At 52.1% G+C, this 21,203-nt stretch overlaps 2 protein-coding genes across 2 annotated transcripts in view; both read right to left on the minus strand.

The window, feature by feature from the left end:
• LOC135919237 (LHFPL tetraspan subfamily member 2a protein) overlaps positions 1 to 21,203 on the minus strand; it is a 158,997-nt gene that overhangs the window by 27,276 nt on the left and 110,518 nt on the right. The gene's annotated exons all lie outside the window — the stretch shown is intronic.
• Positions 522 to 12,736, minus strand: LOC135919236 (neprilysin-11-like). Its single transcript, XM_070536859.1, has 5 exons — positions 12,050 to 12,736; positions 11,450 to 11,779; positions 7,955 to 8,164; positions 3,092 to 3,418; positions 522 to 2,402 (listed from the first exon to the last, which is right to left on the minus strand). The coding sequence occupies exons 1-5, from the start codon at positions 12,614 to 12,616 to the stop codon at positions 1,467 to 1,469; spliced, it is 2,370 nt and encodes a 789-aa protein (XP_070392960.1). The 5' UTR covers positions 12,617 to 12,736; the 3' UTR covers positions 522 to 1,466.

Consider the following 21,203-nt stretch of genomic DNA (forward strand, 5'->3'; position numbering starts at 1 on the left):
CAGGGATGGCGAGTCAAATTTCTTTTGCTTCTCTTGTTGAATCTCAACTGTGAGCGGAAATTACGTGTGTGACCTCGCACAATGTCCCAACTCCTGTAACGGACTATATAGAGGCTAGATCAGTATAAACATAAAAACCCGCGCGCCCGTATTCTCAGAGCAGCCACTGTTCTCGCCGGCAAAAGGAGATATCGCAGGTCTCCGCTATACCACGTCACTGGTAGACGAAAGCTGCAACGGCAGCGAGCAGGAGTCGACGAACATATGCAGCAGCGAAAACAATACAGGGATTGAAAACAACTGCAGAGCCCGGAGAGGAGGAGGAGGAATAAACTTTTATTAGTAGAAATGAGCAGACGGTAAAATCGTCCGAGGTGGGCGGCGTCCCTAGTCCAGGATGCCGTGGGCCTGGGCGAATAGCTTGCAGAAAGAAAAATAAAACCAGATGGAAAAAATAAAAGGCAGGGCCTGCAGAGAGAATACGTTGCATTCTAAAGGATACAAAGATGAACATTTACTGAGCCACTATGCAAAGTTTGCCTTTATTTCCTCTTTGAATAATGCAGTTTATTGCAGCAACATTAACCAAAACGCACTTTCGAAAGAACGTTAGTTTTCAACTGGTTTAGCGTCTCTTACAGGCCCGCACGAAATGCCCGGCAATAGAAAACGCAGGCGCTTTATTTAGCGAACTATACGAACAATGAACACTATAGGAGGGCCGTTCCCAAAATGTATCGTCTAGCAACAGTAAATGCAGTATGCGTCACAGGAGATGGAGCGCCCGACCATAAGCAATGAGTCGGCCCATCTATGCGAAGTTAACATAGCGCACGAATGCGTCACTTCAAAACAACCGCTAGGACGCGTTCTATCGTCAAGAAACCTCATTTTGCGCGCACGCTCGCGCAAAACCCGTCGCTGCGAAAGGCCGAATACACCCGAACAATGTTCGTATCTTCATGAAAAAACACACCAAGGATAATGCACCTCAGTCAGCTGGGTTCTCGAGGCCGGAACATGGCAGGGAAACAATTTCCGGAAACCCGGCGAAAGGAAGCGCGACAGTTTGCGGAGGGCGAAAGCGGGGCGGAACTGGGAGAAGGAAGCAAAGAAGAAAACTAATCTGGAAACAAGTCCAGCTTCCTGCTCGAAGTATCTCCTCGCTCTTGACGGCACACACTCCGAACACATGGCATCATCAAAACGCGCGAATTCGGCAGTTTCAGTTTCAGCGCAATCGAAAGAACCACCTGCGAAATGAGCGCCGAGAAGTATCCGAAACATAATACACGAACAGGGAAAAACGCAAACATTCAGTCTTCTTAGAACACGGTGTATTAATGCACGAAATTTTCACGTAGACACTCGTCGAAACAAACTAAGAGAAAAAAGAAAGCGCAATGACTCGCACATACACGCAAACAGCCAAACGCGGCAAAGACAGTCTCGCCCGGCGCCGCGTTTCACAGGGCACACACTTTGGTCGGGTTCATGAACGAACCGACGGGGCACTTGAAGGCGTCCGCGAATTCGGGCATGTTTCGCAGGGGTCCGTTCACCCGGAGCCTCGCCGGGCTGCGACCGCGCCGCGGCGCCACCGTCTCGTCTGCGCAGTGCGACGCCGCGTAGTAGACGAAGAACAGCTGTCGACTGTTCAGGTCGGCAGCCGTCTGCAACCGGAAGTCGGCGGTCAGGTACGCGCGGTACGCCTCGAACGCCGGCACCACGGACAGGACGTCCAGCATGTCCTGCACCGACGACGAAGCCGCGGGGCCCGCGTCGGCTTCGGCGCCGCTCGTCGAGGCGGAAGGCGAGGGGGAGGGCGACCTGAGCGGCGCGTACTGCTCCTCGACGCAGGCGCGCACCCGCTGGAACATGGCGGTCGCGTCCTCGGTCGCCTCGGTCAGGTTGTTGTTGCCGTTGGCGTTGAGGGCGCTGTGGTAGAGAAAGCGCAGCAGGGCGGCGTAGACGCGGGGGGCCACGCGCGGTATCTGCAGGTGCCGCACGGAGGGGTCGTCGCCGAGCGCCATGTTGAACACCGGCAGCGGGATCTCGAGCCGGCGGAAGGGCGGCGCCAGTCGCGGGTAGGTGGACAGGAAGCCGCCCGACCAGCCGCTCCACAGCTGCTCTCCGCCGCCGCTGCCCGACGTGGGCGACGCGCCGAATCCGCGCCGCTGGCGTGACACGGACTTCTTGAGCCAGAAGTAGTAGAAGTAGGCCAGCGGCGACATGGGCATGTTGGTGTACAGGCCGTCCAGGTACTGGCGCCGGAACGACTCGTCCTCGATGGCCGACGGCCGCACCAGATCCCAGCCCATGTCGCGCAGCGCCTGCAGCGCCGACGTCCGAAACTCGCCCGTAGACTTGAAGAACTCGTCCACGTACTTCTCGAAGACCACCTGGTGAATGCCAGCGGCAACCGCGCCGCGCTCAGGATGGGCGACGCACGGTCGTCGCGCTATAGCGCGACAGGGCTCTCAAGCTGAATCTAACCGGTGGTTTTCCTCGGTTCCGAAATGATCCTCGCTCTTGGACACCTGACGTAAATACGCGCAGAACTGTGCAAGGCAGCAGATGGCGAGCCCACTTCGCAACGCGAAATCCCAGATGCAGCGGTTTGAGGCCTTTCGAAAACCTACGTCGCACGCAGAAGCGTAACTCCATGCAGTACCTCTTCAGGGCAAGGTCTTCGACCAACAGGTATTCAGCGCAATGTGTGAAGTGCTCGCGATAACGGCGCAGCATGTATCAACGGTACCGAGCGCCACAGTAGAGAACGTGGCACAAGGAGACGGCTGTGGTCTGTAAAGTTACGCCCAGGAAATCCATGGCCCTCGGAGTCGCGTTCTCTACAGATCTGGGCCCGCCGTACTCCTCTTGTAAAGCACTGACGATTGATTAATCGTTGGTGCATTACAAGAGAATTTCGACGGGCGATGCCACGCTCGCTAATGGACTGGGCTACGCACGTGCCGAGCGAGTTGAACGAAGCTTCAGGGATAAAACATACGCGCAGCTGCCACCGACCGAAAGGTGGGCGTCTCCCGTGCCACGAAAGAAAGGCCCGTACACACGGCGCATCACGTGCCTGCAGATGTCCCTCGAGCAGGTCCTGGACGTCCCCCTCGGCGCCCAGGTAGGCGAGCGACATGTTGGCCGCCAGGTACATGGGCACCGCGGGTTCGAAGCGGTCAAGCAGGCGCACGCACAGCTGCCGTGGCGTCAGCGGGGCCGCCGAGCCGGAAGTGGCGTAAGCGCGCGACGTGGCGTCGCGCAGCGTCGCGTTGGCCATGAACGGGCTGAGCGCGGCCACGATGCGGAACAGCACGTAGTTGAGCAGGTCGGTGACGCGCGGCAGGGAGCCCCGGTTGAACAGGCCCAGCACGTAGCCGGGGCACGCGAGCTTGATCAGGTCCTGGGACGACGACGCCACCGGCGGACGCGTCCAGTCGCACGCGAGAAAGGTGCGCGCTATCGCACGCCACGGTGTTCGAATTGCGTATTCGCGGGCGATATCGACTCGATTGTGCTATGGGCTGTTTGTCAAGAGGAAGAGAATTGGATTTTGCGCACACAAACGACCTTGGGTATACCCAAAGGGATCTTTGCGCACCCAAGGCGCCACGATCGTCCCGTTGTAGCCCTTTTGCTTCTTTTGTACAGATATCTACATTCATTTTGCAAACCCGGCGCATTGCGTCCCCAATCTTTGAGTGCGCAAAATCGAGAACTCCCTAACGAATCACATTCCTTTCCCTGAATACCGAGCCGAAACATTAGCGCCAATACGTGAGTCTGGCGACGCGAATTTCGAAGTACGCATTTCTAGTCTTAAGCAGATTCTGCACAGCAAAGGTTATAGGTTAAGGAACCGCTGACTATGCAACGGTTCCTTAACATTGCTGCAAAAATTTGGGGTAGACGCTGTAACAAATTCAAGACGTCACGGTGAGATGGTGCGGGAAGACTAAGGGCCAAACAATGAAACCCTCCTTTCCTCAGTAAGCAAGCCTTCATTGCGGTGAGGCCACCTTATGTCACTTTGAAAGCTTCCTAACTGAGGCGCCCTCAGTGAAGGCTTCCTTGGTACTTCCTCAGCATAAGCAGCCAAACAATGAAATCTTCCTTTACCTCACTAAGGAAGCCTTCATTGCGGTGAGGCTACCTTATGTCACTCTGAAAGCTTCCTTACTGAGGGGCCCTCGGTGAAGGCTTCCTTGGTGCTTCCTCAGCGTAAGGTAGCTCCAAAGCTACCTTCATGCGTCCTTACGCCGCTCCTGGCCCTGAACGAGCGCTTCGCCTCACTGCTTAACCACGTGACGTTTGCTTGCGCATGCGCGCTGTCGCCCACCTTCGGAGAAGGGCGAGCACGGTACGTTTCGCCAGGCACGTTCGTTTCAGTCACGCGTGCTGCATGGAAGCGTTGCTAGGCGTTGCTAGGCGTTGCTAGGCGTTGCACGACGCCGGCGTGCCAGCGTTGCTGGAGCACATCAAGTTTTGCACTGTAATGCGCTACTTCTTTAGGTTTAGTAAACAAAATTAGAAAAAAGCGTCCATGCTTCTCTATATTAGCTCATCAACTTAAAGATTGTGCGACGATACAACCTTTTTTATTGAATAGTGGTGTTCGGGTGTTCGCCTAAAGCTTTTAAGAGATAATCTCGAACCCAGGCGTGGCGGCAACCGCTCCTTACGTGAGGACGGGTGAAGGGAGCTTTCAGAGTATGCTTGCTTCCTACATCGGTCCTTCGCTGTAAGGAGGCCTCACGTAAGGTTAGGAAGCGCTCGAAGGAAAGGAACGTTTCATTGTTTGGGCCTAAGCCGGTGTCACCAGTAATATTCAATTAGTGAAACCTTTCTGTCTTATACCACGCCTCCACTCTAGGAAAGTGCGGCCATTGTGCTGTCGCAGAAGCGTTACCTATACTAGAACTGTTTACTAGTAGAAAAGCAGTATTTTATCCGCCCCGCACTGTGACACTAGGCTTGGATATTATTCCGCTGTTCTGCAAGGAATACACGAACCTTGTACTTTCTGCAATTCCCTTCCCAGTGTATCTTTACGGGCGGCATCCTGGTGCAGAAGGACTTGAGCTCGCACTGCCTGTTGTCAGAAGATGTCACGTAATCAACGTGACAAACGCAGCTCAGCGCTGGATCACGCACAGGCCCTCTGTCCTACGGTTGGCGTTCAACCGCACTTGCCATCGGAGGATCGCGTCGTCGCATGGGTCAGTATGGCCTCCACTCTAAGGCGGGGGCATAGCCGCGCCTTTCACCGAAACAGAAACTAACACGCAATTCGATGTAAGAGGTGGTGTATTCATCATAAGCATAATTTACGTGTGCAGCGGGACGATTGACTCCCTGAGCGAGTCTCGCGTCAACTGACTTCAACGTGAAAAATAAAGGGGGGGGGGGGGGTGAGAAGAAAACATTTGCCTGTTTGTGAATTTAATGAGTCCTGCACTCAGGCCCATCTCCTATCTTTAAATTCCAACCTTTCACTTTCCCTATCCACATTTTACCTTCCATTTTCTACCATGACCAACCTTCGTATAAATGTTTCTCCACTTTTTTTATACGCGCCAAACACTTTCATCTCGATCCTTATCTTTCTCTCTCACTCATGCTATACTTTAGTGAAGCAGGCAGGCTCACCCTTGGCATCTCTCTCTCCGTCAGCTCCCTTACTGCCACCTAAGTCCCTTCATTATATGCCTGTGAAAGCTTACTAACCTCATCGCACAACCTAATTCTCTGCCGTCCCTGACAGCGCTTCAATTTCCTTGTCAACCGTTCTCTTACTCGTAATTTAATAGACCATCGGTTATCTGCTCTACGCATTACAAATTACGCCGAACCACTTTTTATTTTTATTTTTATCTTAAGCTGCTGTACCGGCTGCACTCATTTGCTCTCTAATCCATAGGTACGTGTAATCTCAACGTTACACACACAAGAAAAAAAATCTCGTGAAGAAACCAAGGTCCATGCAACTGGCGACGGAAAGGAGAACGCGAAGTACTACGTGGGCGCAACTCTACCGTAATGCAACCTAGTATTTAATAAGATTGCGTGTCCCAGAGCCGCTTGTCGTAAAAGACAGGCGCAAGCTGCGATCGAGTGTTTATCCAGGAATGCGTCCCTGCCGGCCATAAACTTTTACGACTCGGGCCCAACGTGAGCTCGGGCTGCTGTGGGGCCGAGGGCTTACCGAAAGCCCCACGGCAGGCACTGTGGCGCGCATTCATCGCAATACACGAACGCGGGAAAACAGCTACCCGTATTAGAGTAACGACGGCACCATCACCGAATCTGAACGAGCAAGAAAATCCACGACAGTGCACGCGATAAGCTCCCTCCTCGGAACAGAGTCTGACACGAAACATTTGCGCGATGTGGGCGCCCATAAAAGCGAGGGTTTCTGCATATCCGAAATAACAGCGACGTCAAAATAGTAGTTGTGCGTCGAGTCACTTGCAGTACTGCGCGTGTAAATGGCTGATGTCGAAAGCGAACGCAGAATGCGGCCGATTGGCAACAACTTGAAATCCGAGGGTTCACGGCCATAAGCTGGAGGCAATGCGTTCCAAGATGACAGCCGAGCGTCATTATGTCTGAGACACGTCTTTTTACAACGCTACAATGCCAGATTTGTCGCACAACTGCCGGGTGCTGGATGTGGCAACCAGTCAACGCGAGCCTCATAACGAAAAAAAAAAAGACAACAAGAACACATCGAGACACATGTGCCGTATCCTCGTGGTGCTTGCCCTAAAGACGCTCGCCTTGATCCGTTGAACCAACGAGCGCACATCGCAATTCTGATCACAATCAGCGGCGCCGTTGCATCGCGGAGCATGAGATCCTGTCGGCGCTGAAGGCTAATCCGTTGCCGCGGCGGCGCAATCACTTGAACGCCCTCTCGCAATCGAATCAACAAGCATTGAAACGCGGCACGCGGGCACGTAGTAAAAAAAAAAACGCCTTCCGTATTGACGGGAATAATCTCGGCTATACGGGTAAAATGGCAACATACAACGGTCGTTAAAGCGGTCTTCGCCACTAAATAGCTCATATAAAGGAGAAGCCAACTTGCACGAGCACGTTTCCGAGGAGCGTCGCGAGTTAGTACCAAATCGCAACCGGTATAAATACGGACACCGCCGCACCATTCTAAAGCGTCTTCCAGAGCTGCTGCGCTGCTTTGAGGGGGCACAACCCAATTGATCAATCATGGCCATGATCGATCACGCCGAACGTGATAAATAAATTAAGCAACCAACTACGCTACTTTTTTTCGGTGCCACGTTGTAGTGACGATGAAGACACACACACAAAAAAAAAAAACAAAAAAACTGCGGCCTGTAGCTGTCTGTATCACAAGGACGTACAATGCTTGTCGCGGGAAGAGTATGTTGATGAGGTGCGTGTGTGTGTGTGTGTAGCACGGAGACGACATTATATATATATATATATATATATATATATATATATATATATATATATATATATATATATATATATATATATATATATATATATATATAACCGGCGCGCGCACGACGACGAACCCCGGAAAAAGGCACAATGAAAGAGCTTCGCTTTAAAAAAATGGCCAGGCTTAGCTTGGTTAAGCCAAGAATGCGTTGCATATTGCGCGGCCGCGCAATATGTGGCCGCGCGCAACCGCGCCAGTTGGGGCCCAGCTTTTCCTCCGTGACGTCACGCGCCGGCGCAGCGCCCCTAGCGGGAGGAGCGGGAGTCGGGTGGTGGCTGCGGCCGCGCGCGACCGCGCGAGTTGGGGCCCAGCTTTTCCTCCGGCTGTCGTGAAGTCACGTCACGTGGTTAAATGGTGGCTGCCCGGCCGCGCCCAAGGGCTGAACTGAGTGATTGCAATATGCAACGCATAAAACGGTGTAAAGAGCAAACTCGCGCGCGGTGCAACCTGTGGGAAGATGTCGTCGGTGCCAAAGGCGCTCCGCAGCATAGGCGCCCACCGCAGGTAGTCGATGGCCGGCAGGTCGACCAGGGCCATGGTCTTGCACCGAGACAGCGCCAGGGGTTCGAGCTCGGGCCGCTCCATCAGCGCGCTCAGCTCGCGCTCCAGCCGAGACACGTTGGTGTCCGAGAACTTGCCGTAGAAGTCCAGCAGCGCCTTTTGGGTTGGGACGCAAGGAGGGCGCGCTCGTCACCGTCAGTTTGGGCGACGAGTCCCGTCTTTAACGCCTCGCGGTTCTTACAGCTCAACTAGACGGAACGGGTTGCGCGCGATGGACGCACGGCGAACGATCACCCGCACTGACACAGGAAAACGTTTCGATGGCCAAACTACGTCAAGCACTCCAAGTACAGGCACCCGAAAATGCGTACTGGTAATTTCCCCATTAACTCAAGGAGAGGCCCATGGTGTTGGGCTGCTGAGCACGAGGTCGCGGGATCGAATCCCGCCCATGGCGGCCGCATTTCGACGGAGGCGAAATGCGAAAACACCCGTGTACTTAGGTTTAGGTGCACGTTAAGATCCCCAGGGGTTCGAAATTTCCGGAGTCCTCCACTACGGCGTGCCTCGTAATCAGAAAGTGTTTTTCGCACGTAAAACCCCATAATTTAATTTTAATTAAGGAGAGTCCCAGAAGGTAAAAAAAATGGCTAAGAACAGCAAAACCGATGGCATGTAATACTTTGTCTTGCCTAGAGTAAGTTCTTTGCCATGTGGTGCAGGCTGGAGGTGTTTTTCTCGCCATAACTATAAACAGGCACTATTAGTATTATTGTTATCATTATTTGCCTCCAGTGAATCGCGAGCCTTTCGTACGCACACTTCCGTAAATGCAGAAAGGTAGTCTAGTTGGTCTGAATACTTTGAGATACTTATAGCGCTGTAAAAACGGCAAGGGCCATTAAGAACACTGGACGCGTGGTGAACGTAAATGTTGATCATTAGTTGATACTCGGCGTGCGTCGTGTGCTATTCAACTTTTCTTTTGCGTGTGTTTACGTCTTTTAGTGCTGTAAATAGGTAAAAATGCGCGCACTTTAATCACAATGATTTGTAAAGATGCACATTTCCCGTTTATGTGCAGGTCTAACTCTTTGTCTCTCTGTTCAGTTGTGTTGTACCCGATCTATTTCGGATACCGAATACCTGCCGCCAGGCTGAACTCTGACATCTGAGTAGAATTTACAGGGGCCAACAATACGCAACCACCGCGCCGAATACATTGTTATAGGGAAAACGCAGGCGTATGTGACCCCTGTAAACTTTATTGACATCGATGCTGACTCAGATCATTAAAAAAATGAAGAAATAGATATAGACTAGAATAGAATAGAAATAGAAAATAGAAATAGAATAGAAATAGACTTGCGCGACTGTTGACATCATTTCAGCTAAGGAGCGACCATTGCCAACCAAAACGTGAAAAACGGGGTCTTTTTATCAACTTAGAGAGCGCACGAAGTCGCCCATCTTTAAGCCGCGTCGTGGCAGAAAGACAAGAGCGCGGAGTTGCCCGCGATGGTTCGGACGCGCCTCGACGCGACGCGTGACGTCGGCCTTGCCTTGAAGGCCCCGTCCATCCAGGCGGCGTCGCCCTCGCCGGTCGACAGCAGCCGGGGCTCGTCGAGCGCCCAGTAGCGCAGCCGCGGCTTGTCCGGGTCCGGCGCCACTGTGAACCGGAAGAGCGACTCGACGCCCAGCTCGCGAAACACGGCGCCGATCTTGGAGGACACCTCGTCCGGCGGCAGGAAGGACGCCGCGGAGCTCAGGTACGGCCAGTCCTGTCGCACGCGCCGGTCGAGTTGCGCGGGCCGCTTAGTCGCGCACAGCGGGTCCACACGCACTTCCTGAGTTGCCGGCGAATCAGTCACGAGAGTTTGAAGGTGGGCTAGTTGGTTTTCGTTCGACATGTGCCGAGGGCGCAGACGACGGAATGAGAGAAAAATTCGCTGTACCGCCGGAAAGGCGAAGCACCGATTGCAATAGAAAATTAGCAGATAGATGTACGAAGTAAGGATAGCAGTTTTATCGGCCGTATAAACTTGCAAACATTCGCTTACTAACTAAATTAACAATTATAGAATGCGTAAGCGAGACTCAATAAGGACGTAGAAAGAATTAGACGGAGAAGGCGCTGTCTTTATGTGTCTGCTTCTTTCTATGTCCTTGTTCAGCCGCACTTGAACGTTCTATTATGGATTCAAACCAACTAGCCCGTCAACGTGTTTTAACTAAATTAACCAGCCCGGTGTCACGCGTGCACAGGTAAACATGAACACGCATGGCTCGATGACAGCGGAAACTGTCTGTGAAAACGCTGGAGTAAGGAATCGCGAGAGCAGCCGCGAGCCAATTGAACTCCTTGCATATGTCGCTTCAACGCGTACGAAACGTCGAAAGCACAGCGCGTACTAAGCTACCGGCACTACGCGCACTCTGCAAACATCGCAGATCGCTTTGAAGATGAGGCCCACGCGACCGCGCACTTCGGCCACGTCGCAAACCACTTTCACGACACGAGCGCAGGCAACGCGTCCCCACGGCGTCCGCGATTCGCGTGGCCAACGGCGTAGTAGACGCCGCGGTTGTGTCCACTCTGTACATAGCGGCGGGCGAGGTACCAGCCAAAGAACGCCCCTTTTCCCTCGCCTCACCCCCCCTGCCTCGCGCGCCGCAGGAGAGGGCACACATCCGTGCGGAGTTGCTAGCTTGCGCACGCGAGATCGAACCGCGTTCGCCCGCTCAGTATTGCACGCTTTCACTCATACGGAACCTCACGGCGACGGCGACGCCGAAGGCATAAATCCACTCGGAGTGCCCATGTAATTGCTATCGCAATAAACGCACACGTCACGTTTGCGGATCCCTCGTTTCGTCGTCTGCTCCATACGCCATGTTGGATTAATCACGCTCGCTAGATAATCCATCTGAACAGTCTAACGATGTATTCGAGTGGCCGCGTTGGAGCTTTCCAGGGCCCTACTCGTGGCGCCCGTGACGGCCAATAGTTCGAACAGGCGACGATTTCCAGAACCAATTCCATTTGAAGCGGAGCAACAACAAGTAACCGCCTAGCCTACACGGATAACCGACTTTTGCATCTGTTGCAGTCAAGCATTTATTATATCTCTCTTCATTACAATGGGAAATGTACATACATATGGCCGTGACGACACCGGCTCCATTTTTACTCTGCTTTTCTTTTCCGCCAGAACTCTAAACGTATTTTCCTTATCTCGACCACCGACCAGTTTGCGCTTCCATTTGCATCGAACCCCGGCGCTTCAGGCAGGCGAGCCTTCCCTGCAGCTCTCCCGGAGTAAGTATCTTGGCATTCGTTACAACGTTCCGAGTCATCTCTGGACTTGTGTTGCAGCAGACTGTTGCAGCAGACTTGACACTGTCCCCAGCGGTATACAGACAGCGCGAAGCCTCGTGTACCTGGAATCCGAGCAGGTAGAAGAAGGTGGCGCGAATCTCCGAGAACAGGTTCTCCTGCGGCCGGAGGCAGTTTGCGAAGAAGCGCTGCATCTCGGGCACGTGCTCCGAGGGCCTCTCGAGCAGGTCGGCCAGGCGGCTCGAGTAGGACTCCAGCTGGAGCTGGTCGACGGAGCCACCGCGCGGGTGCCGCTGGATCCAGCGCGAGCACACGAAGTGGTAGAAGTCCACGCACGGGTCCACCGAGTACTCCAGCTCGGCCTGGATGCGGGACGCCTGCTCGGCGCACGCCGGGGTCGAGCACGCCTCCGCACCGCGCCCCGCTCCGCCGCCCTGGCGAGAGCGCGCGCACACGTGTCACGCGGCCGACTGTGCGCGGACTCGCGTGTCTTGGCTTTAATAATAATAATAATAATAATAATAATAATAATAATAATAATAATAATAATAATAATAATATCACACTACAGAACGGCTGTGAGGGCAGTGAAGACCAGAGGCTGTCTTACGCGCGTTTCGAAGGCATCGACCCCCAAACCTTCGCCCCCCTATGCCCACCACACGCGCGCCTGGCACGCGCCGAGCCCCGAACGTCGCGCGTACCCTGGGTGCGTCCTGCAGCTTGAGCCTCCGCGGAGCCGCCCTCCGGGCCTGCTGCGCCAGCGGGGGGCCTCCGCGAGAGACGACTCTAGCCGCGGGGTCGCCGCCTTCGGCCGCGGAGTCGGATGCCGATCCGGCGCCTCCGAAGCCCCACTCCCAGGGCGCCCACCGCACGGCCGGCAAGCTGATGAAGCCCACCAGGCCCAGCACGAGCACCAGCAGTCCCGATACGAGGCCCCAGTAGACGAGGTAGCGGAGACCCTCCCAGCGCTGGGAGCCCGGCACCAGCAGGAGACCCGTGGCCGGAGCGCCGCCGCCGCCGCCACCGCCACCGCCAACGCCGTCGGGCGCAGCCGCTACCACGACCGCGGGTTGCGGCGGCTCGGGTCGCGGCGCCTCGGTCGTAGCGCGAGCAACGCCTTCGGCGGCCGCACTGCGGCCCTGGAACGCAGCAGTGCGACATTCGGACGTCGCGCGAACTTGAAGTCTGCGGGAAACAGACGCCGCCTGCTCGGCAGCGTCTTCAGCCCTCGCAGCGCTGGAGCGGGACTCGCGGGCTCGAACGAGCATAGTGATCGCTGCTTCCGCCGAGGCTTCGATGCTTCGTCTCGAGCGAATGCGACGCGAGCGCGCTGGCACGCCCTTCGTGCGGCTGCTTCGCCCTCTTTCCCTCGACGGCGATGACGATGACCACCTCAGTAAATGTGGAACATACGCACCATGGTGATGATGATTAGAAACATTGGCACGTATCCCCGACAGGTGGTTGGCCAAGAAGCGGGTGGTAGAACCCGAGAAGAAAAGAAATAGTAGTAGTAGTAGTAGTAGTAGTAGTAGTAGTAGTAGTAGTAGTAGTAGTAGTAGTAGTGAAAATGTTAAAGGCAAATAGGATTATTTAATATATCTATATGAATATTTACTTCGCAGTTAGGGCATCAGGGAGTCAAAGAGGCACGTGTCGTTCAGCAATCAGCCTAATAGATGAAAAAAAGCGCTCACGGTACAGAAAACTGCGTTGAAAAATAAACCAACCATGGATAACCGCGAACTGGTTCCACGACAGTCAACATAATCCTCCATCCCTCTTTCGTTCCCAGTTTCACCTTCCGCACCATACAGTAGCAGGTTAGAACGCACAAGCTCACGCTGACTTCTCTGACGTTTTATAAAAAAAGAAATTGCGGCAGACGTAATCTCAGGATGACTGTCGGCGTCAATGCGATTAGCATTGAAGCAATGTAGCGACACACCGTGCAGCCACCGCCGAAACGCGTCATGCACGAGGCGTGTACTTACTGCAACCGGGCTCCTCTCTCGCCGTTGCCTCTTGACAGGCTGCACCACCTGGCTTGAGGAGCCCACGCGACGCGGGTTCGATTCAGCCCAGTACCGAACAAATTTTAAAGGATTTTTTTGAAATTTCATTGAAGAGCGCCACAAACTCAGTGTCAGGTAACCGGGACCTAAGATGGCGAGAAAAAGTTTTATCGAAGAGACACATACCCAGTGACGCTCACGCAGGGACCCAAGTTAGCACGGAAGAAGTTAGATACAGACATTCACACATACACACCGCAAGGTGGGTGTAGTTACAGAAGAATGCTACTCGCATTAATGCATTTGTTTCTCTCTCTCAGTCAAGACACTATGTTGTTTCTTACACGTTCTATTGTGATAGCACTCATAAGGAAACCGCAGGCGAATTTCCACCGTCGTCGTCGGCTTCACCGTGAATTTCTCTGTGTAGTCCAAGTGCGACAAGATCGCGCCATCGTTCTGTGGCGCAGTCACAGGCACGGTGATGCACGAAGTTAGTAGAAAATAAGGATCGCACAACTTGGAAGCGCACCCGCAGTCGCGCGGCGTCGGCTGCACGTGTGAGGAGAAGCATGTGGAAGGTGAGCTAAGGAGGATGGAGGCTTGATGCGGCGGCGTCTTCTCGCGCCTGCATGGGAGGAAGGCGGGGAGGGATGGAGGAATGCGGGGTTGGTGCGTGCCGACTTTTTGCGCGCGCAAGGAAAAAGGTGGGGGGGGGGGGGGGGGGCGGTGAGATGTGCGCGCGCTAGAAGGGGGCAGTGTAGCGCAGGTTGCCGCTGTTACTCCGGGGCGCGGCTGCGCGCATCCTACGTTCTTTCACGGCGAACATCGCGCGGCGGAAATAGACGCGGCGGGACGACGCCGGCGGTTCGCTGGCTTCGCTTACATGCAGCGACAAACGGGCGGACGCCGCCGCGCGCCCGCCGCATTGTTGACAGACTTTACGAATGTGCTTCTGGATAGCAAAAAAGGAATAAGCAGAATTTTTATTGTATTATTTATTGTTACTGACTAAACTTCGAAAAAAAGTTTCATAGAGGCGCTTACGAACGATTTCTACACATTTCATTTAGCTGCAAGCATTTTAGCGGGCTGGCTTTGCGCCGTCTGGCGGGTCTGGCTACGTTGAGTGAGAGGGCACCTGCGATCACCGCGGAGTGCAAGCGTTGCAGAAGCTTTTGTGGATCTCCAACAGCGACGTTTACTTTGCGTAAAAATAAATTGTGGTTATTGATGTTTACTTCAGTGTCAGTTCCTGTTTTAAACCCTCCTCCAAGAACTAGCGTTTTGTGCTACATTTGGCGTGAAATGGGCGGCTCTCGTTCCGAGCGTGATCCGAGCGTGATCCTAAAGTAACTTGGTAAAAAGAAAAATTAGAATAGTTACTAATCTAAACGCGCGGTGTAAGCAGCGCCTGAAGCTGCTGCACCCAAACACGCGTCCTGGCGCCCAAAACATTCTGTGTGTGCACGCACACATCGATCACGCACTGGTTTTGAAAACTTTATACTGAGATAAAGGGGAATAAAAAAGAAATAAAACAACAACAGGAAAGCAGGAGGAATGAGTTTGATGGGGCATCAAGGGCGCAAGAATTATATAACTATCCTACAATTAGAACGGCAATAAGTTGGCGCGACGAATATATAAATCAACGCGGTCGTGTACCGAAAGCACAAAGGGTGGTATCATCGGGTGATCACTTGCGCATATAAATTTGTTTTCATCAGTACCAGCATTGTGAACTTACCTCCCGGATCGGTTCCGATATCGGCGATGATCTCTGCCCATGCCACACCTTTCTTTCGCTGATCCTTGTAGTCCTGGCGACCACAATCCCAAATTATGCCACGCGTTTGCACTGCTGTAATGAGCTTATCATTGTATTCTAGTCTCGCTGCTTTCGATGACTTTGCCATGGTTACAGTGCTGTCCCTAGAGCACTTGGATATTGTGCAGCCTCCGCGCACCTCTTGTATCCGCGACAACCGTATACCGAGTGGGCGCTTTCTCTTCGTACCAACGCTTGGCTTGTCTGGAACACCCACTTTCTCTGTAAACTATTCTCACGCCTTTCGGCATTCCACGTGGAAACAGAATCCTTCGGTATCTTCCCATGTGCACTCCTTGGACGCTCCCCGGTGCCGTGCGTCACCATATGTCTCTCATTAGTTTCGTCTGCCGCTCACCTCAGGGCATACAGCTTGCCATGTACCCTTCTGGATTTCATTAGGCTTTTAGCGTAGCATGCTGCAGTTTCAGTTGTCCCTTTGTATGCTATCTTTGCTAGCGTCGCCTTTTCTATACGTACGCCGACAACAGCATGTGCAAGCTGTGACGCGGAAGTCAGCAATTTATAAACGTTACTTTATTTAGTGTGCGCATTTTTTTTATTTGCTTTCGTACGTTTAATTTCTTTTCTCGTTCTTGCTACCGGCCATTTCTGGCGATGTACGTGCCTCAGTCGAAAAACGATGCGGTGCCATCAACAATCTTCCCCGATGTTCCAGAGTATGAGTGGAAGCCTACTACTTGGAAAAGAAAAGAGCGCAATCTGTGTGATCAAGCACCACCAAGAGTTGCGAAAAGACGAAATATTGTTCAGATTAGCCAGTGATAGCTCATAGCACCCACGCGGCGGATATAGTGACGCTGGCGTCACCAGTAAATTCAAAGAGTTTAATACCCCATCACCCCCGACGAAAGTTAACTTCTTAAAACGAGGAAATGTTATTGAGCACATCGGCACCAATTCTTTTTTTTTTTACTTCCATGGTGTACTTATTGGAGTCCGCCGAGATTACTGCAATTTGACGTTGTAAATATGGGCAAGGTTTACCTTTGCTGTCACTTATTTTCCTGCATTTCGAGTAATAATCAACACTTACGCAGAATAAAGGTTTTAAGCAGGATATTTCACAGTAACTGCAATTTTTGAAAGGGTTGGGAAGAAAACTGCACCGCATATATAATTATCTCTTTCGTGAGCACGTCACTTCAGTTTCTAGACGAAAAATATGTATACACAAATTTGTACTCTTCATTTAATGCTCTGAAACATTCAATATTCGGCTGTAACGATCGATGGTGTCCTTCTCACGCGCAGAGATACCAAAAATTGGAGGACGCTTAAGCTTCGCCTTCAAGAGTGGGACGCGACAGCGTTCCCGTCGACCCGCCAAGGGGTATAAGACAATGCGCTACGGCACAGCAATCACTTACGATGCGCCCCGCATCGGACTTAGCGCCCACCTATCACGCGGTGAACGTCGAGCAACGCAGCGTTCGGCGCGACAATGAAACGTGCGCCTGAGCGAACGAAACGAACCAAAGAACTCGGTGTCTCGGAGGGAAAACGATCTGCGCCAGCCAAACGTCGTGATCGGCACGCGCAGAGAGATAGATAGTAATCTAAACCGGAAGCACGGCGAAGCGTCGTCAGGGGAGAGGGAGCCCCGCGACGCGCCTGGCAGCGGTCCCAATGCGCGCGCGGCGCGCCTCCTGTCGGGGCAGCGCCGTACATTGAGAGGAGGGGGTCTTCTGTGTTTGCCGCAAGATGGCTCTGCATGTGCGGAAAGCGCAAAAGAAATGCAGCGGAAACGCACTTCGCAACTCGTGTAATTGTGACTTCTGTACGTTACATGTTCATAATTACCGATATACACCGCAGTATAACTTTCCACGGCTGGTTTCGAAGGCAACACCGCATTCACTAGAGGCGCGTTTGCACCGCTTGGAAGCATCGAACTCGTGGCTGAGTGGTAGCGTCTCTGTCTCACACTCCGGAGACCTGGGTTCGATTCCCACCGGGCCAATGTTGGAAGTTGCTTTTTATTTATGAAGAGCCTGCCGTGATTTATCGCTCACGGTCAACGCCGCCGACGCCGACACCCGACGCCGACGACACCGGCTTTTCTGCGACACGAGCTCCTTAACGCTATCGCGTTAAAAGTGCGCGTCCAAACAAGCACAAACGCCCACATTCCGTCGCTCCAGCGCGGCCGCGCGACGGACGGTCCCACAGAGGCACCAGCTAAAAAGGAAAAACAGACAAAAATGTTCGGCGGCTACCGGAAGTCGGTGGGAGATCGATCGTCGCGACGCCTGGTGAACACGAGAGGCACCCCCGCCACTTCTGCCGGCGTCGATCGCCGGGCGTCGGTTTTTCCGATCGGTCCGGATAGCCGGCGTGCGTCAAATTTTTGGACGCCGAGGGGCGAGCGTTCGACGCCGGGCGTTTTTCGCCGCCTGGACGCCGGTTTTTCGCTCCATGTATCCCAGGCTACCTGCGGCGGGTTGGTTTGTAGGCCGGCCGACGCGGAATAGCGGATGGCTTCGTGTGCGCTGTGTTCTCGCGCGCCTAGTTCGCGCAGAAGCGAGAGGCAGCACGAACGGCGATTCGCTCGCAGCTGTTGCCGCTCTTCATCGAGTCAGCGTGCTGAAAGCGAGTGCTCGCGGTCATCCAGAGAGCTGTGTTCAGCGCTGCCTGTGCGCGCACGAAACCGTAGTTGTTAATTTAGTTAGTAAGCGAATGTTTACAGAAGTTTACGCAGCTGATAAAACTACTAACGTTACCGTGCGTAGCTGTCTAATAATTTCCTATCACAACCAATGCTTCTTGTTTCAGGCGAAACTGCGACTTTTTTATTGATGCCCCCACGAGGCGCATCCAATACCACATGGTATTAACAATGCCTAAGCACATATGAAATGTGTAGACTTGTGTAGAAATGTGTAAGCACACTAGAAATGAAATAGACTTCATACTCTGCGCTAACCCTGGCATCATACAAGATGTGGACGTGCTCGGCAAAGTCCGCTGCAGTGACCACAGAATGGTAAGAACTCGAATTAGCCTAGACCTGAGGAGGGAACGGAAGAAACTAGTACATAAGAAGCCAATTAATGAGTTAGCGGTAAGAGGGAAAATAGAAGAATTCCAGATCAAGCTACAGAACAGGTATTCAGCTTTAACTCAGGAAGAGGGCCTTAGTGTTGAAACAATGAACGACAATCTTGTGGGCATCATTAAGGAGTGTGCAATGGAAGTTGGTGGTAACTCCATTAGGCAGGATACCAGCAAACTATCGCAGGAGACGAAAGATCTGATCAAGAAACGCCAATGTATGAAAGCCTCTAACCCTACAGCTAGAATAGAACTGGCAGAACTTTCGAAGTTAATCAACAAGCGTAAGACAGCTGACATAAGGAAGTATAATATGGATAGAATTGAACATGCTCTCAGGAACGGAGGAAGCCTAAAAACAGTGAAGAAGAAACTAGGAATTGGCAAGAATCAGATGTATGCGTTAAGAGACAAAGCCGGCAATATCATTACCAATATGGATGAGATAGTTCAAGTGGCTGAGGAGTTCTATAGAGATTTATACAGTACCAGTGGCACCCACGACGATAATGGAAGGGAAAATAGTCTAGAGGAATTCGAAATCCCAAAGGTAACGCCGGAAGAAGTAAAGAAGGCCTTGGGAGATATGCAAAGGGGGAAGGCAGCTGGGGAGGATCAGGTAACAGCAGATTTGTTGAAGGATGGTGGACAGATTGTTCTAGAGAAACTGGCCACCCTGTATACGCAATGCCTCATGACCTCGAGCGTACCGGAATCTTGGAAGAACGCTAACATAATCCTAATTCATAAGAAAGGAGATGCCAAAGACTTGAAAAATTATAGACCGATCAGCTTACTGTCCGTTGCCTACAAACTATTTACTAAGGTAATTGCAAATAGAATCAGGAATACCTTAGACTTCTGTCAAGCAAAGGACCAGGCAGGATTCCGTAAAGGCTACTCAACAATAGATCATATTCACACTATCAATCAGGTGATAGAGAAATGTGCGGAATATAACCAACCCTTATATATAGCTTTCATTGATTACGAGAAAGCGTTTGATTCTGTCGAAACCTCAGCAGTCATGGAGGCATTACGGAATCAGGGTGTAGACGAACCATATGTAAAAATACTGGAAGATATCTATAGCGGCTCCACAGCCACCGTAGTCCTCCACAAAGAAAGCAACAAAATCCCTATAAAGAAAGGCATCAGGCAGGGAGATACGATATCTCCAATGCTATTCACAGCATGTTTACAGGAGGTATTCAGAGGCCTGGAGTGGGAAGAATTGGGGATAAAAGTTAATGGAGAGTACCTCAGTAACTTGCGATTCGCTGATGATATTGCCTTACTTAGTAACTCAGGGGACCAATTGCAATGCATGCTCACTGACCTGGAGAGACAAAGCAGAAGAGTGAGTCTAAAAATGAATCTGCAGAAAACTAAAGTAATGTTTAACAGTCTCGGAAGAGAACAGCAATTTACACTAGGCAGCGAGGCACTGGAAGTCGTAAGGGAATACACCTACTTAGGGCAGGTAGTGACGGCGGATCCGGATCATGAGACGGAAATAATCAGGAGAATAAGAATGGGCTGGGGTGCGTTTGGAAGGCATTCTCAGATCATGAACAGCAGGTTGCCATTATCCCTCAAGAGAAAAGTATATAATAGCTGTGTCTTACCAGTACTCACCTATGGGGCAGAAACCTGGAGGCTTACGAAAAGAGTTCTACTCAAATTGAGGACGACGCAACGAGCTATGGAAAGAAGAATGATAGGTGTAACGTTAAGGGATAAGAAAAGAGCAGATTGGGTCAGGGAACAAACGCGAGTTAATGACATCTTAGTTGAAATCAAGAAAAAGAAATGGGCATGGGCAGGGCATGTAATGAGGAGGGAAGATAACCGATGGTCATTAAGGGTTACGGACTGGATCCCAAGGGAAGGGAAGCGTAGCAGGGGGCGGCAGAAAGTTAGGTGGGCGGATGAGATTAAGAAGTTTGCAGGGACGGCGTGGCCACAATTAGTACATGACCGGGGTTGTTGGAGAAATATGGGAGAGGCCTTTGCCCTGCAGTGGGCGTAACCAGGCTGATGATGATGATGAAGCACATATAGAATTGTATATACCGGAGGCCAGAGCGAAGAGTGAAATTTTTGCAGATCACTAAAGCGATAATCGCTGCTGGCGGTGGACAATTTAGGGTCGCCGATTGTGCGCGCGCGTCGCTCAGAGGCGTGCTCGACAAAATCAAACTTTCTATTGTTTGCCCGTAAACTGGAAACGCGCTACTTTAATTGTACGACCTTTTCAACGGCAGCTTCCTGGGCCTTGTCATAATGCCTTCTGGAGTGCTTTGAGTAGGCGTAAGCACGAGTTGGAAAGCAGTAAGGATCACGGCAGTCAGTGCGCCTCATATTCACGCGCAGCAGTTCAGGTATTCGATGGAAAGCACTTATGTTTGTCGTCGGCCGCGCACGCTGTAATACATCAGCTCACAGTACAAGTAATAGCGGCCCATTACGACATACGAGGAGGTGCTGAAAAGTTCCTGGCTACGCCAACTTGCACGTAGAATTAAAACATAAACTTGGCCCCATATAAAAGCTTCATATCTCGCTAAGCAATGGTGAAAATATGAGATGTGCCTGATCTTCATAACTACTTCAGTTTCACATAGAACCTGAGATGGCAGAGGCAGAAGCTAGTTTCTCGTCTCTGGAGTTACGGGGCATAATGAGCTTCTTGTTTCTTCTGGGAAAGTCTGCAAAGGACACTCACACTGAGATGTCAGAAACATTAGGGGAGAAGTGTCTTTCTTACGGCACAGCAAAAACCTGGATTTCTCATATAAAGACTGGGCATTTTACCATTCAAGATGAACCCCGAATTGGGCACCACACAACGCCAACAGATACGGCAACAAGCGCTGCTGCCCATAACCTGATTCTTGGGGATAGGCGAATATCCGCCAAAAGTATATCCCA

The sequence above is a fragment of the Dermacentor albipictus genome, chromosome 4 (genome assembly GCF_038994185.2).
Source record: "Dermacentor albipictus isolate Rhodes 1998 colony chromosome 4, USDA_Dalb.pri_finalv2, whole genome shotgun sequence".
Taxonomy (NCBI): domain Eukaryota; kingdom Metazoa; phylum Arthropoda; class Arachnida; order Ixodida; family Ixodidae; genus Dermacentor; species Dermacentor albipictus.

What these genes read in the sequence shown, in the direction of transcription:
- LOC135919236 (XM_070536859.1), bottom strand. Translation starts at nt 12,616, where the DNA reads ATGCTCGTTCGAGCCCGCGAGTCCCGCTCCAGCGCTGCGAGGGCTGAA. An exon ending in AGCTGCAGGACGCACCCAGG is followed by an intron (nt 11,780 to 12,049) that starts GTACGCGCGACG and finishes CGCTCTCGCCAG; the next exon opens with GGCGGCGGAGCGGGGCGCGG. An exon ending in TCTACCTGCTCGGATTCCAG is followed by an intron (nt 8,165 to 11,449) that starts GTACACGAGGCT and finishes CCAACCCAAAAG; the next exon opens with GCGCTGCTGGACTTCTACGG.